The sequence below is a fragment of the Corythoichthys intestinalis genome, chromosome 17, assembly GCF_030265065.1.
Source record: "Corythoichthys intestinalis isolate RoL2023-P3 chromosome 17, ASM3026506v1, whole genome shotgun sequence".
Taxonomy (NCBI): Eukaryota; Metazoa; Chordata; class Actinopteri; order Syngnathiformes; family Syngnathidae; genus Corythoichthys; species Corythoichthys intestinalis.
This window is the reverse complement of record NC_080411.1, coordinates 23,397,819-23,414,711: the sequence shown is the minus strand read 5'-3', so window position 1 is coordinate 23,414,711 and position 16,893 is coordinate 23,397,819. Positions and strand designations below refer to the sequence as shown.

Here is a 16,893-nt window from a genome sequence, read left to right as displayed (position 1 = left end):
CCACCAGCAGAGTTGTGTTCAATGGCTTGATTAAAGCTGACAGCTTTATTTACCAGAGCTGCAACACAGCTGCCACCTTTACCAGATGTTGCCTCACACACAACAGCCATCATTCCACAAGGGCTTTCTCCTCCGTGGCGAATGTTTCCTCCACCGACCGTGACGGCATATTTTCTTTTTTCTTCTGCACCTCAAACAACATTGAGCCCATTTTATTCATAGCTGCAGTAGCAACAAAATGCCTTGTATGTAATTATTCTATGACTGTGATCAACACAGCGAGTATCTGTGTCAGAAATGTGTGTGACCCAGTAAGAGGAGGCAGAGAGAAGGTCAACAAGAGCTGACAAGCAGAGGAAGAATAGAGTGAGTCCAGTGTGAAGTGCGGGAGGTGTCATACTTGATAAGGGGTCAGATAAATACAGTGGTATGAAAAAGTATCTGAACCTTTTGGAATTTCTCACATTTCTGCATAAAATCACCATCAAATGTGATCTGATCTTTGTCAAAATCACACAGATGTCCGCTTTAACTAAAAACACTCAAACATTTATAGGTTTTCATATTTTAATGAGGATAGCATGCAAACAATGACAGAAGGGGAAAAAATAAGTAAGTGAACCCTCTGCCTAAGGAGACTTAAAGAGCAATTGAAACCAATTTTTACCAAACAATATAAGTCAGGTGTGTGCCCAATCACTGATGAGTGGTTTAAAACTGCCCTGCCCACTATAAAACACACACCTGGTAAGAAATGTCTTGATGAGAAGCATTGTCTGATGTGCATCATGGCTCGGTCAAAAGAGCTGTCTGAAGACCTGCGATCAAGGATTGTGGATTTGTATAAAGCTGGGAAAGGATACAAAACCATCTCTAATAGTCTGGATGTTCACCAATCGACAGTCAGAGAAGTTGTCTACAAATGGAGAGAGTTTGGCACTGTTTCTGCTCTCCCAAGGAGTGGCCATCCACCAAAATGACGCCAAGAGTTCAGCGCACAATATTCAGAGAGGTAAAAAGGAACCCTAGAATGTCTGCTAAACACTGCTGGCACAGTACAATATCTCTGTTCACGCATCAACTATATGTAAAACTAAAGCCAAGAATGGTGTTCAGGGGAGGACTCCACGGAGGAAGCCACTGCTGTCTTAAAAAAACATTGTTGCTCGTTTAAGGTTCGCAAAAAGGGACCTGGACAGTGCACAGATGTTTTGGCAATATATTTTGTGGACTGATGAAACCAAAGTTGAATTGTTTGGGAGTAACACACGACCTTATCCCCACTGGGAAGCATGGTGGAGGGAGCATCATGATTCGGGGCTGTTTTGCTGCCGCAGGGCCTGGACAATTTGCAATCATTAATGGAAGAATGAATTCAAAAGTATATCAGGATGTTTTGCAGGACAACCCGAGGCCGTCTGTCAGACAGTTGAAGTTAAAAAGAGGATGGATGCTGCAAATAGACAATGATCCACAACACAGAAGTAAATCAACTTCTGAATGGTTTCAGAAGAACAAAATACACGTTCTGGACTGGCCAAGTTGAATTCTAGACTTGAACCCCATTGAGATGCTGTGGCATGACCAAATGACAGCGATTCATGCCAGACATCCCAGGAATCTGACTGAACTACAGCAGTTTTGTAGAGAAGAATGGGCCAAGATTAGTCCTGATGTGCCAGACTGATCTGCAGCTACAGGAAGCGTCTGGTTGAAGTTATTGCTGCCAAAGGAGAGGGGCACAAAATATTAAATGTGATGGTTCACTTACTTATTTTCCCCCTTCTGTCATTGTTTGCATACTATCCTCATTAAAATATGGATACCTATAAATGTTTGGGTGGTTTTAGTTGAGGCAGGCACTGTTTTTATTCATCTGTGTGATTTTGACATAGATCAGATCACATTTGATGATTTGGTGATTCTATACAGAAATGTGAGAAATTCCACAATGTTGAAATACTTTTTCATACGACTGTACCAGTGTCTCTGCCAAATGATAAAGTTTCGTCACTCCAGTAGCACAGAAGAGATTGTTTCTGATGAAAGACAGGTGGGCCTCAGGAGAGGAGAATTGACAAAGCAATCAAGCAACATGTAGATCGAACTGGTATATTAAAATCGGAGGAGTATATTAGACAGATAAAATACTGACTGAGAAGAAAGGAACATGAGCATATTGTTCACACTGAAAGTCTTACCCACTTTGTTTTCAAGGGCTATTCTATTCTATTCTATTCTATTCTATTCTATTCTATTCTATTCTATTCTATTCTATTCTTATTAATTTATAATTATATATTATAATTAATTTATATATATATCTTTTTAATTATTATTATTATTAGATTAAATAATTATTACCCACAAGAAAAATGGGAGGAGTGCATCACTCTTGAATTACAACATAATAAAATACTTATAATTAAATACAGTAAATTTTGAGTTTACATGTAGGTAATTCCTCAAAAAAAGCAAGGACTTTTACTACTTAAATTTTGAGGTTTGAGGCTTTGTAAACATTTTGGATTGACCAAGAGCACTGTGTTATACCAATAACAAAATCTATCCTCAAAAATTCGACTTGCCTCATAATTTTGCATACAGTGTCGCCTAGTCTGTTTGTATTCTTGGTAACATGAAAAGAGGATGGTGTAAATGTAATGAATCTGTTTTAGGGTCAAACTATAACACCACAAAGTTAAGACATACTACTTTGATTAATATTTTATTTAATAGTTACTTGTATATTTAGTGATACTGTATATTGAGGTATTGTGTCATTTTTTTATGTCATGTTTTATTGGTGGGAAACTGCCAAACCATTTTCCTATTATTTAGTGTGAAATCTTTCTGAATTCTCGTTAGAATAATGTCTACAATTTATTATCAGCTCGTGTCCCTAGTCAACTGTAGGCATAATATGTATACTTTTAAATAATATGTTTGTACCAGAAGGTTTTACAGTCTGCGTGGTTGTATGGAACGCTTTTTATAATGTTTTAAACAATAAACATTATGGGTGCATTCATTGCGGGTTTTAAATTCACTTCAGTTACATTATGGACCAGTTCATCTGCAGCGAAAATAAAGAGAGTCTGTCATTATGGCAGCCAAGCCTTTACAGTATTTAAAAAAAGAGTGTGTGCATGTGTGTTGGTATTTAGTTTCAGGCTTTTAAGATGTTGAAGATAGGACTTTTGTGCAACCATCTACTCAGGATAAAGTTACTGTGTTTGTAGCAGTGATTTATTCCCTGTAGAGTTCTGCTGAGACTATCGAAACCTACACGTCGTTTGATGGTACACACATACACACACAGTGTAGATGTTGCCAGAGGGAGCATTTTGCCTGGTTAAAAGCCTCTTGTGTCGTATATTCTCCAACTGTCCCTCTGAGAAATGGGTTTAGAGCTCAGGTTACAACAGGATGGCTCAGTGACGGATGCAGACTCACGCAAGCCGGCTCACTTGACTTGAGAGCGTCCAGAATAAATTACCTCAAAAACTGTTAAAAATGGAAATGATTGCAAATCCACACACAACCTAAGCCTACAACATTCTGTCAAGTAAAAGGCATGCATACAAGTATATTTCTCACAGAGGGTGCAACATATGTTTTTCTCTCTATTATGTGTTTTAATTGCCTACACGTGGCATGAAAAGCAAAAATGGGAGGTAACATTTTGATTTTTTTTTTCTCCATTAGATACTGTCATTAACCCTTTCAAATCTGACGTGTCGGCGGCGACACGTTTACGCATGCGTCGACGTGTCCTGCGCGCATTTCACCTTTGAACTCTCATCACGCTGTAATAGCGTACCGCACGAATGCTATTTTTAGACTTCAAGGCTGCATGAGGTCAGCATCGTAAACCGGAAGGGGGTCAACATAGAAGCGCGCTTGCATACAACCCATGCCAGTACTGCTTGTGGTCTGTCTGTAATCTTTCAAAAAAGAACATGCCGAGTAAACACTGCTGCTATGGAACTAGTAGAATCGACTCTAGACATAACAACTGTCCACATATGAAGGATGTTTTCTTCATATGTTTCCCGAAGCAAAAAACTCAAGAGGAAAAAATGTGAACAATGGATCAACATGTGCGGACGTCCAAAAGACCAGTTTTAACACCAGCAAGGTGAAGCCATTCACATTTCATATGCAGTAAACATTTTGTTGGGGGTCTTGGTCCTACATATGATAATCCTGATCCATTGCCTGCCCCGAGGAGGGAAAGCCATTTTGATATTTTACTTATTTTTTTAGCGTGGCGTATTTTTTCCTTGCTGCTTCTGTCTGACAATGAATGACCTGAAAAAAATTAAAATGGTGTCTGACTGCCACTGTTGGTCTGACCTGTGTTGCCAAAAGTCAGATTGTTTATAAATATCATGATAGATATGTGAGTCAATCTTTTTTTATTTAGTTGTTGAGAACTGGGAATTAAGAATTTGGTGCGGGTGTGGGTATATATATATACATATATATATATATATATATATATATATATATATATATATATATATATATATATATATATTCATTCATTCATTTTCCACGCCGCTTTTTCCTCACGAGGGTCGCGGAGGTGCTGGAGCCTATCTCAGCTAACTATGGGCAGTAGGCAGGGGACACCCTGAACTGGTTGCCAGCCAATCGCAGGGCACAAGGAGACATACAACCATTCAGGCACACACTCATACCTACGGACAATTTAGAGTGCTCAATCAGCCTACCATGCATGTTTTTGGGATGTGGGAGGAAACCGGAGTTCCCGGAGAACATGCAAACTCCACACAGGATATATATATATATATATATTATATTATATTATATTAAGTGATTAAAATATTAAGTGATCTTTGGCTGTCACAAAGAAGTATTTGCAATTGCTACAGAAAAACGGAACGGTCAGAGAGGTAAGACAACCAGAGGATATAAAATACAAGAAAGACAGGGCATATAGTGGTAAAGGATAGCTTGTTCAAACAAGACAATGTCATTGTCAGATGTCAGTGGCGTAAGGCATTTCACACAAGAAAAAGGTGTTGATAAAAAAGCTACCTCAGGATCAGGTAGGCTCTTTTTCCCTGTCTTTTTCACCCCTCGACACTCAAGCCATCTCTTTAACTGAACATTTGTATGTTCTTCCACATCTTTACCAGTGAATTTGGCACCAGGGACATCATTTTCGGACTGAATTGGTAGGTTTAGCTCAGTAAACATCTTGTTGGAACACTATTTAGATGCATCTAGCATGAGGGACAAACGTGAGTTTGACCGCCCTAGCAACGGTTTCTAACGTCATGAATATTAATGAGCAAAAGTGACGTGTTACATGCAGTGGGCTATTACGTCACACACGTGCCGCTCGTTGGTCTCGTTTCAAACTGCGGAAGTTGAGGTCCATGCCCGTTTTTACTTGGTCAATCGACTAAGTAAAACGGGAGATAATGTCATTTGAGTTTTATGGTTTTATTGCGCTCATACAGAAACATTATAATGCTGCATGGACCATGTGTTTATGTCCATATTGCCATCATTTCTTGTCCTTTTTCAAAAAGGAAAGCACAACGAACAACTATATTCCAGGAGCCATTTTGAGGTCACAAAGGAAGGACGTCCTCCGAAAACTTAATATATTGTCGAGCGAGGCGCCATCTAACGAGAGGGAGGTGAGGTAGTGAGCGATGGCCTTTTGGATTGAGCAGACAACTTTGCGAAATGTGCTGAATGAATCGAAAACTAAATTTAGCGCAAGCAATTGGGTTTATCAATTCGAGGAAGATGATGAGCCAGATTTTTTGTCGTTTTATTCGGATGAGTGAGGAGAGTTAGAAGAGTGACAAAGGTGTATAAAGGGCTAAGGGAGAAGGTGACCTCCCGGAAGTGGGACTGTGTGAGCCCTGTGTTCTGTTCCAGGATGAAACTGAGCGGCATGCCTGAAGAAATTGAACTGAACTGGTTTATTGTAAATATGTTTTAAAACTTTTTTTCAATATTATTTTTTTTTCACAATCTTTTCAGTTTGTATATAGATGTGTGTGTTCGAGAAACTTGATTGTATGTATAATGCTTTGGTAAGGTTATGGGTGCATTACCTAACCTTACAAAAAATTATCTTCTGAACTGTTTTTGTGTTAGTTGGTATATACATGTATATTATATACAGTCATCCCTCGTTTTTCACAATTAATGGGGACCAGAACCCACAGCAATAGGTGAAAAACCGTGAAGTAACGCCCCCACCCCCCAAAAAATATATATTTATTCAGATTTAGCATTGGAAAGATGTATATATATGTATATATATGTATATATATGTATATATATGTATGTATATTAGGGCTGTCAAACGATTAAAATTTTTAATTGAGTGAATTACAGCTTAAAAATTAATTAATCGTAATTAATCGCAATTAATCGCAATTCAAGCCATCTATGAAATATGCCATATTTTTCTGTAAATTATTGTTGGAATGGAAAGATAAGACACAAGATGGATATATACATTCAACATACGGTACATAAGGACTGTATTGGTTTATTATAACAATAAATCAACAAGATGGCATTAACATTATTAACATTCTGTTAAAGCGATCCATGGATAGAAAGACTTGTAGTTCTTAAAAGAAAAATGTTAATACAAGTCATAGAAATTTTATATTAAAACCCCTCTTAATGTTTTCGTTTTAATAAAATTTGTAAAATTTTCATTCAAAAAATAAACTAGTAGCCCGCCATTGTTGATGTCAATAATTACTTATACAATGCTCATGGGTGCTGAAGCCTATAAAATCAGTCGCACCCAAGCGCCAGCAGAGGGCGGCAAAACTCCATAAAACACAACAAGTGAGCGTTTCACTGTACTGTCATTTAAATCTGTCTGAGCAGGGCATCTGCGTTAATTGCGTCAAATCTTTTAATGTGATTAATTTAAAAAAAATAATCAACACAATAATTTTGACAGCCCTAGTGTATATATATATATATATATATATATATATATATATATATATATATATATATATATATATATATATATATATATATATATATACTACGATACACTACCAGTGTATGAAAGTCATTATAAGTCAATGCAGATTTACAATACAGATATGTAAGATTAACTTTTTTCCCCAAAGTATAATCAAAAAAGAACTTTCATGTACGGTATACATATTTTTTAACAAATGGTTTTTAAGCACTTGAAATTTAATAATTATGAGTTTTAAACATGTTACTGTCCCTCCGAATTATTTTTAAACAAGAATATAGCAGAAAAATGCTTGGCCTTATTAAATGTTTCATTGAGTGAGTCGACTCAAATCCGCTTCAGCTGCTCACTTACACACAATAAGTTGCCACAGCAACTGTTTAACAAGTTAAACGATGATTGAAGCATGCAGCGCTTTGAAGTTCGCTTCTCTCGCAACATCAAACATCACTGTCTGTCAGTCATTGTTAATTTTAATAAGCAACTCCAGTGCACTCACTGCCTGACCAACAAAGAGCAGGGATGGAAGGAGGGAGAGTGAGACTACAGGATTGGCTCGGGACAGTTCATCTGTTTTTGTTTTTTTTTTGTTTTTTTTCTGATAAAAATCTGCAATGGACTGAGGGCGTGAAGTTTGAAGCGCAAAGTAGTGAGGGATCACTGTATTCACTATTTTGAACTGTTGGTCTACTGTATATTACCTTTTTTGAGCATAGTGTGTAGAAAGGTCATAAACACCTAAACCATACCTACTGTCTCTGTTGAATCATCAAGTATAAAACTATTGTCTCATTTTCTGTTTAATGCTTATCCTAACAAGTTGAATAAATATTATCAAGCTTCAAAACGGTTCGTTGAACATGTTTGGTTGTCAATGGGATGAAAAAAGGCAATACTCTCACTGCACACGGCAATATATCGAGTCCAGGAAAGTTTCGTTTCAATGCATTATACAATATGCCGTAGGCCACAGCAACATCGACAGCTGGCCGCAAATAGCCTGCGGGCTGGACATTGAATATAGAACAAAAGAGCTTGAAACTTTTTTTTTCTTTTTTTCAATCAAAGATGATTCTTTTCGTAGGTTCAATGCTTACTGTCACAAACCACAATAATCTGTACTGTGGGTCATGTAAAGCTCTAAAACATCTGACAATATGGGGAAATCTGCTTTGAAAGCATTCAGCAATGAATTAATTACGGTACTGTAATTGTACATCTCCACATGTTTTTTAAATTACCCAGGAATGAACTAGGAAGAATGCTGATAATAATGCTTAGGGTGTTTTGCAGTGTTGGGGCTCACTCAGCACTGCGACAGATTGACAGAGTTGTGGTTCTACTCGCCTTCTCTTCTGCCAGCATTGATTGAATCGCTGAAGATTTAACTAGATGGTTTAATTAGGCACTCGTGCTTCTCAATGCCAAAATTGTAGCTGAGCTGCCTTGGCCTAGAAATCCTCTCATTGGCTGGAACTACTCAGTGAGATGAAAACAATTGAGCATCCCCGAAGGAGCTTGAATACAAAAAGTGTAAATGGACACATACTTGCCGTAATGAGTACAATTGGAAGTTCTTAAAAGGATCAACAATCCGGGCCTTTTTTGATATTTGCTAGACATACATTTAACTAAAGATGAGGTGCTACGGTTTGAGCTCTGTTATTTCCAAATTTTAATTGTGCTTATATGCGTATATGTGCCCTTATGTGCAGCACCTTCCCCAGTGAGTGTCGTGAGAAAAGGTCATGCTGGCAAGAGCAGCATCACACTTTCCTGGGCAGAACCAGACCGACCTAATGGTATCATCCTGGAATACGAGATCAAGTACTTTGAGAAGGTAATGCTGTCAAATTAATTTGTATTTTGTTTTGTAATGATATCAAGTCTATGCACGGCCATTCCTACAATACGTAACCTGGTCAGAAATAACTGATGCTGATTTTTTTCCCATTTTTTTAAAGAAAGTGTGTAGTATCATCATTTTGCTGATGTTTTCACACTTAAATGGCACCTTGTGAAAATAACGTTCACTTTCCCAAAGCTGCTTTTAAGGTGGACATTGTTAAATAGAGCAATTTGATGCTTCAGCTCAGTTCACTGATCCTGTGCCCTCCCCCTTCTCTCGCTTTTATCCTTGTAAGCATTCTTTTCTGGGAAGGTCATAATAAAGGTATACCGGAGAGATAGAGAGAAAAAGCAAGGTTTGTGGTCAGTGGTTAGCTAATGGTTTCTGGCTAATGGAGTGGGCATTTAGCCTTGTTTAAACCTGATAAGGTTACAGTTGCGAAACTGATCCTTACACACGGGCATAACACACACTGAATAAAGCTCATTGAGTACAATAAAAAAGAAAAATAAATTGCAAGCCTTACGAGACATGTCTTAAATGTGTGCTTTCAATGTTTTTTTTTTGTTTTTTTCCTAACAGGAGCAGGACTCTAGCTACACTATCATAAAATCCAGGGAGACAGAGATGGTGGTGGAGAGCCTGAAACCCTCTTCAGCCTACATCTTCCAGGTTGGACAAATGCTTAGAAAATTCACAAAGAAATTGATTAATCATAACGAGATGACACCAAAAACAATGCATTGTAATTTAATAGTGCATGCAATATTCAGTGTTGTTTATACCTGTATCTTTGTGTATTACAGGTGCGAGCCAGGACATCTGCAGGCTATGGCGCTTTTAGCCGCCGTTTTGAATTCCAGACAAGCCCTTACTGTGAGTTCACAGAGAAATGTTGGATGCAGAGTAAGAGAGTGAGCATGAGTGGGCAAGTGTGGCTATTCCAAACCCTCAAAAACCTCACACCTGTACTTGACTGCATACTGTTTTGTGAAGGCAGTGTAATAATGGGCAAGTGGATGCATTTGGATATTTAGTCCAGCTTTAATCTCTTTCCATTGGCAGTAACAGCTACCAGTGAACGGGCCCAAGCTTCAATAGTAGCAGTGGCCATCACTTTGGCGCTCGTCCTCCTGGCTGTGGTGGCTGGATTTCTACTCAGTGGACGGTAAGGGTGTATCGTACGAAATAGAAAATTATATTAGGACTGATATTCTGAAAATATTGTCTGAATGAAAGAATGCATTAAGAAAATAAATGATCATGATATATACATTGTCATTTGTTACATAAAGGGGTTTTTACTTGTAGAGCCTGTTGTTACCTTCAAGGCACTCAAAAAATTTAAGCGTTAATTTCACCTATTTACCTATTGATATACAGCTAGGCATGTGCTAGTATGATATTCTGATGGTATGATAACCTTAAGCCAAAATATCAGTTTCACGGTGTTGCAATTACATCTCTAAAAGGTTTCACTTTGAGATAATCTAGGTTTAAATAAAAAAAAAAAAAAATCCATTGAACAGGATTTTAATTTTCAAAACATATTAGCAAATTGGAAGATAAGTATAATGTTGAGTTATATATATATATATATATATTCTAAAAAAATAATAATAATAAATGTTTTTGGTGAGCCTAAACCCACAGGCAAAGCTCAACATTAATACCATCAGAACAAAAATAATTAGGGCTGTCAAACGATTAAAATTTTTAGTTGAGTTAATCACAGCTTAAAAATGAATTAATCTTAATTAATCGCAATTCAATCCATCTATAAAATATGCCCTATTTTTCTGTAAACTATTGTTGGAATAGAAAGATAAGACACAAGACAGATATATACATTCAACATACTGTACATAACATTATTATTGTTATCATAAACAAATACAGTACGTATTTGTTTATGATAACAATAAATCAACAAGATGGCATTAACATTATTAACATTCTGTTAAAGCGATCCATGGATAGAAAGACTTGTAGTTCTTAAAAGATAAATGTTAGTACAAGTTATAGAAATTTTATATTAAAACCCTTCTTAATGTTTTTGTTTTAATAACATTTGTAAAACTTTCAATCAAAGAATAAACTAGTAGCTCGCCATTGTTGATGTCAATAATTACACAATGGTGCTGAAACCCATAAAATCAGTCGCACCCAAGCGCCAGCAGAGGGCGACAAAACACAAAAATACACAAGTAACAAGTGCACATGACACTGTGCTGTCATTTTAAACTGTATGAGCGGGACATGTGCATTAAATGCATTTTTGGGACATAAAAAATAGCGAATACCTTTGGGACGGTATGACGGAAAATTTTAGCTGTTTTAAAACCTTGACTTTTTCATACCACGGTATATACTGTACTTTGAAACCAGTAATTGGCACATGTCTAGTCACAGCATCTAGAACAACTAGGTAATCAGTATCTTTATCAAGGATACTTAAGCGTGGTAACATTGGCTCAGGATTAAACAGATAACTCTTGAAATTGGGAGACGGCTATTTAGAGTGACAATTAACGCTGACAAGTAATATAAATAGTTTGTATTTTATATTTCCCCGAGGAGTTGCAACAAAAACTACCGTAATTTTTGGACTAGAGTATAAGCCAGAACTTTTTTCCGTCATTTTGAATCCTATGGCTTATAGTCCAGTGCAGCTTATTTGTTGATTTATTTATTTTATTTTATTTTTTGTTTTTTTTTCTTTTAACAGGTAAGACTTCATTTGATAATGTGACATGACACTGTCATGGGCATTAATGAATGCTTATGACAGATGTGATTAAGTGTCACCTGGCAAATTTTGTCACTAACTCCATTTATGTCCAGCTCGGATCTTTTACATCCATTCAAAAGTGAGATAATTTGCCGAATGACACTAAATAACATCTGTCATAAGCATTCATTAATGCTATTGACAGTGTTATGGTCTTATGACGTCACTGTCAAATAAAGTGTTACCAGTTGATATCTTTTGGTGTAAATGTCATAATACAGTAAGGACAGCTGCAGCTTATAGTCCGCTGCAGCTTATAGTCCGGTGCAATTTATCGATGAAAAGAAGCAGTTTCCGTGTTAAATTTGGTGGGTGGCGGCTTATAGCCAGGTGCGCCTTATAGTCCAAAAAAAATTTTTTTTTTTTTTATATATATAATTTTCTACCAAGTCTACTACAAAATGAACAACAAAAACAAAAAAAACGGAAGACATGTTTCTTTAAAAAATAGCAATAATAAACTTCACTCCTCAAATTTTGCGGAATGTTTTAATGATTTGGATTGTTTTATTTATTTATTTATTTATTTTTTATGTCATTGTAAAATGGATTTAAATATTGCAGAAAACACAAGTTACTAACATAGTTAATATTTACATTTTTATATGATCTGAAATAAGAAATATAGTCATTTAAAAATGTGTTAAATGTTAAGTAACACTGTTAAATACATCGTCTGCCGATCTGTTATGATGACATCTGTGATAAAGTCATATATGGTCCTTAAAACTGGTTGTTGGAGGGTGTAATCAAGCAGAATAATGCTTCCTAGGGGCTTTGCCATAGCAAAGGTCTGTGTTGATGTAGCTCAACTTGATGCGGTGGGTTTGAGATCACTGATCTATTTTATGATTACCTCCAGGTTGTTGTCATCGCTTCCATTCGTGGCCCGAAGTTGTTATGACAGTCTGTGTTTGTTGCTTTTTGACTATTATGACAACACGCATAGATTTCATATGCACCGTCCACAGACACAGCCGCTATACCATGAGGCATTCCTCATCACACTCTGTCTGAGTCAGGGATTCGCATTAGGAGTGTTAAACTTATGTTGTTTATATAAAGGGTCAGTAAAGAGCGTACGCAGTGCAGCCGCCACATCCATCAGTATCACAGCTACAACCTGCAGCCCTCAGCCGCATCCACTGTGGAGGTCAAGTAGAGCAGCTGCTGTGGTCACAATGCTTTACTGTCAGAGCTTGGACTCATGAATATCATTGATCCTTGTTCTAGAATATGCTGAGCCTTACTGTTTCTGGGCAGTGTTTTGTGCCTCTCTGAAAGAGTACCAACATACTTACTTGGCTTGGGCATCGTAAAACAAATGATTCACGTTTTTGATCAGTTCATTCTTTTATTATGTAGACGTCTGCAAACAGTAACAGCAATATGGACTATTTTTGCTAGCAACCAGGAGATAATAATACTAATAATAATAATACATTTTATTTCTAGAGCGCCTTTCATGCCACTCAAAAACGCTTCACAAGAAAGATGGAAACACAATAGCTCAACAATAATAACAACAAAACAATCATAAAATTAGAATAAAAGCAGGATAAAAGTAATAAAAAAATCAAGAGGTCAAGCTAGAACAGAGCTAAGGATCATTTTGGGTAGAAAGAGTAAACAGGTGTGTTTTAAGTCTGGATTTGAAAAGTGAGAGGGTAGATATATTGCGAAGATCAGGGGGTGGAGCGTTCCAGAACTGGGGGGCACAGCGACTAAAACCTCTGGAACCAAAGGCTGTGAGATGGACACGAGGGACAGAAAGGTGGAGGATAGAGGAAGAGAAAAGTGAACGGGGGGGGATTGTTAATAAAGAGGATATTGCATAGGTAGGGAGGGGCCAGGCCATGGAGTGCATTGAAGGTAATGACGAGGATCATGTAATTGATTCCTTGTTTAACTGGGAGCCAGTGAAGTTGACCGAGGATGGGAATGATGTGGTGTGTGGTGGAGGTCCGTGTAGTTTCTGGAGGGACTTATTTGGGAGACCGAAGAGCAGTGAGTTACAGTAATCGAGCCGGGAGGTGATTAGACTACAGACATTGGAAGCGGTATGGTGGCAGTAGGAAGGAGGCGAGAAATATTGTGAAGGTGGAAGTACCGGTAGGCTGTTCTGGTGCCGTCGTTGATATGGTAGCGGAAGGAGAGCGTGCTGTCGAGGATGACACCCAGACTCTTAACCTGAATAGAAGGAGAGATCGGTGTATTCTTGATGGTGATAGAGAAGGTTTTGTCATTTTATGAGCGTGGCGGAGGTGCCTACAAGGAGGACTTCCTGTTTTGAGCTATTGAGTAGGAGGAAGTTAGAGGAGAACCAAGAGTTAATGTCTTATAAACAGAGGGTGAGGGAGGAGGGTGGGAGGGAAGAGTTTGGTTTTGAGAAAATGTAGAGCTGGGTGTCATCCTCGTAGCATTGGAAGTGAATGTTGTGTTCACGGAAGATGGAACTAAGGGGGAGAGTGTAAATGATGAAGAGGAGCGGCCCTAGGACAGAACCCTGGGGCACGCCAGCGGAGACAGGGAGGGATTTGGATTTGTGAGGGCCGAATTTGAAAAATTGTGTGCGGTCAGACAGGTAGGAAGTGAACCAAGAATGGGATGTGTGGGTGAAACCAAGGGAGGAGAGCTTGTAGAGAAGATTGGTGTGAGAAATGGTGTCGAAGGCAGCAGTGAGTTCAAGAATAACAAAGACAGATAATAAACCGGAGTCAAAAGCTATGAGGAGATATCACATTTAATTCATTTTATAATGAAAGTCAAAAAGTTACTGAAGGTGAAAGGGCAATTTGAGCCAAGAAAAAAAATGCAAATATAATGGTAACATTGAGTGATAGCAGCATATTAACTTTTTTAAGAACGTTTTTGAGTTGCCGAATTTGCACTTAGCTTTTTAATGCCTGGTTCAAGGGGGTCGATTTTGGGGTGAGATATAATAAAATGTACACCATACCTCATTGAAGGTAACTTCCAAGATGTAATTTTATATTCTTCTCTAGTGGAGCCAGCATTAATATGACAAAGTATATGTGAAGTGTACTTGTTTCTGTGCTCTATAAGAAAGTAAATAAAAATCTTCAAGGATGCTAGATGAATTGAAAAACTGTAAAAAGCAGACCAGACAAAATTTTGTCTGTTGAATTTGGGCCACACAATCCAGCACCCATCTACCATATGCCCACAGGCAACCCCTCCCCATCTAAACTGTCCAGACTGTTAACACACATCCGTTGACATAGAAACGGGGCACACATGTGTAGACACACTTATACACGGTGATCCATGTCCACATGAGTTAACATGCAGACACACGGACATCCCCATACAGGAAGTCTGAAGGCCGAGTGGCTACTGGGCAGTGGGCATGCTTAAATCCCTTGACCCAACAGATCCGGCAAACCAGACACCCCTAGGCAGACACAAAACACACACACAGGCACACACACACAGAATGTGTACACTGAATATCCAGCTGCCAATGTAAAGCCTGCTGTCTTCTCTGTCTGATAGAGAGAAGCTGCATGCATGAATACAAAACTAAGCCAAGCTATTTCAACAATTTATGTGAGAAGATTACAGGAAGTAGTTGAAACTAGTTAAGCGGGTAAATAAATTATTCGCTGTCTCTCTAAAAAGAAAATACAATTTGCTATGAACATTTTTTGAAGACAGTATGGACTTCCTTTAGCGAGGGAACAATCATTGAAGGTTTACTTATCCACTTATATACAATTTACGGTCTTTAGTTACCCTGAAAAACCTGGTTTTGCCATGTGTGAGAAAGCCTAAAAGCCCAGAAAAAGAGAACTAAAGCACAGGAAAATGTGGAAATTCAAAACAGGAAGGACAGCCTTATATTTAAACACAATGTTCCTAAGTGTAATCCAAACTTCCTAACCAGAATCCAACATTTGTGGCAGGCATAATACATTTCCTGATTGGATCCAAATAAGTCATTTCATTGGCATTTCAGTATCTGCTTAGTTTGTGCCATACAGTATGAATCTGTGTGGGTGGGTGTGTGTGTGTGAAAGTATCCATGGCTTCAAGTACAAAAATCAGCCTTCTTTGTTTTAGGCAATCAGCTCATTTATCTGAAGGCTTGGATTTGTAAATATTGACATAGAGAAATTGTTATGACTGGCACAAACATATTTTTGGATACACTTAAAAACAACAAGAGGATTACGGTATGTTAATTTGCTCATTTAAAACATTTACAAAGAACACCTTATTTTATGGCCACATTATACCTACAAAATTATGTTTGGAAAAAAAAAACATAACCACTCTATTTTGTATGAAACCTAAACGTTGAAAAATGTTTGAAATGGAAGGTGTGTACAAATAGTCATCTGACTTCTTTGAACACTAACCTGTCGCGCTGCTCCTCTGCTGACTATATGAACTACATTTTAAATGCACACTTTTCTGTCCAGTTTGCTGTTAAATTCACAAAACTATACATTGAAAGACACTTTCAGACTATGATAGTAAAAAATGCAACATCTAATAACTAGAAACTGCAATTTCTGGAGAAATTACGATGGGGCTTTGCTGTGGGGAAATACAGATCTTAGCCCCGCCCAGGTTGATTCTGGGACATTTCCTGTTGATTTGTGGATATATCCTGGTCCTATCAGGTCCCTTCCTGTTGATTTGGGTACATATCTTGTTGATGTCAGGTCACTCCCCGTTGATTTGGGGACAGTTTTTTTTTTTTTTGCTATTGTAAGTGAATGGGAAATTTGGACGTACATAGCCGTCAATGGCAACGACTTACATACGCGTCAATGGAATCAAAGTACATTGGCATCAATAGAATTGATATACATGGCCGTCAATGGCATCCTTGTACATGAGCGTCAATGCAATGTAAATGCCATTGGAATTGATTAGGAAATTTGGATGCCCCTATCTGTCAATGGCATCGACTTAAATATGCGTCAATGGAATCAGAGTACGTTGGCATTAATAGAATTGACATACATAACTGTCAATGGCATTAACCAAAGTAAATGCCGTTGCAAATGAATCGAAAATTTGGACGTACATGGCCATCAACGGCATCGACTTACATATGCGTCAATGGAATCCAAGTACATTGGCATCAATATAATCAACATACATTGCTGTTAATTGCATTGACGTGCATCGTCCTCATTGGCATCTGTTTGCATGGTCTTCAATGCAAAGTAAATGGCATTGCAGATGAATGGAAAATTTGGACTCGAAAGGCTG

The 16,893-nt window shown here is 37.8% G+C and overlaps 1 protein-coding gene across 3 annotated transcripts in view; it reads left to right on the top strand.

Moving 5' to 3' along the window:
• The window catches only part of LOC130905114 (ephrin type-A receptor 5), a 130,722-nt gene that overhangs the window by 77,287 nt on the left and 36,542 nt on the right, over positions 1 to 16,893 (top strand). For all 3 annotated transcript variants that reach the window (XR_009061034.1, XM_057818148.1, XM_057818147.1), the window contains exons 6-9: positions 8,722 to 8,846; positions 9,438 to 9,527; positions 9,662 to 9,731; positions 9,921 to 10,023. Coding sequence is in view for 2 of the 3 variants with exons in the window: in XM_057818148.1 (XP_057674131.1) it covers positions 8,722 to 8,846; positions 9,438 to 9,527; positions 9,662 to 9,731; positions 9,921 to 10,023 (388 nt within the window). In the remaining variant the exon portion in view is untranslated. The remainder of the gene's footprint in view (positions 1 to 8,721; positions 8,847 to 9,437; positions 9,528 to 9,661; positions 9,732 to 9,920; positions 10,024 to 16,893) is intronic.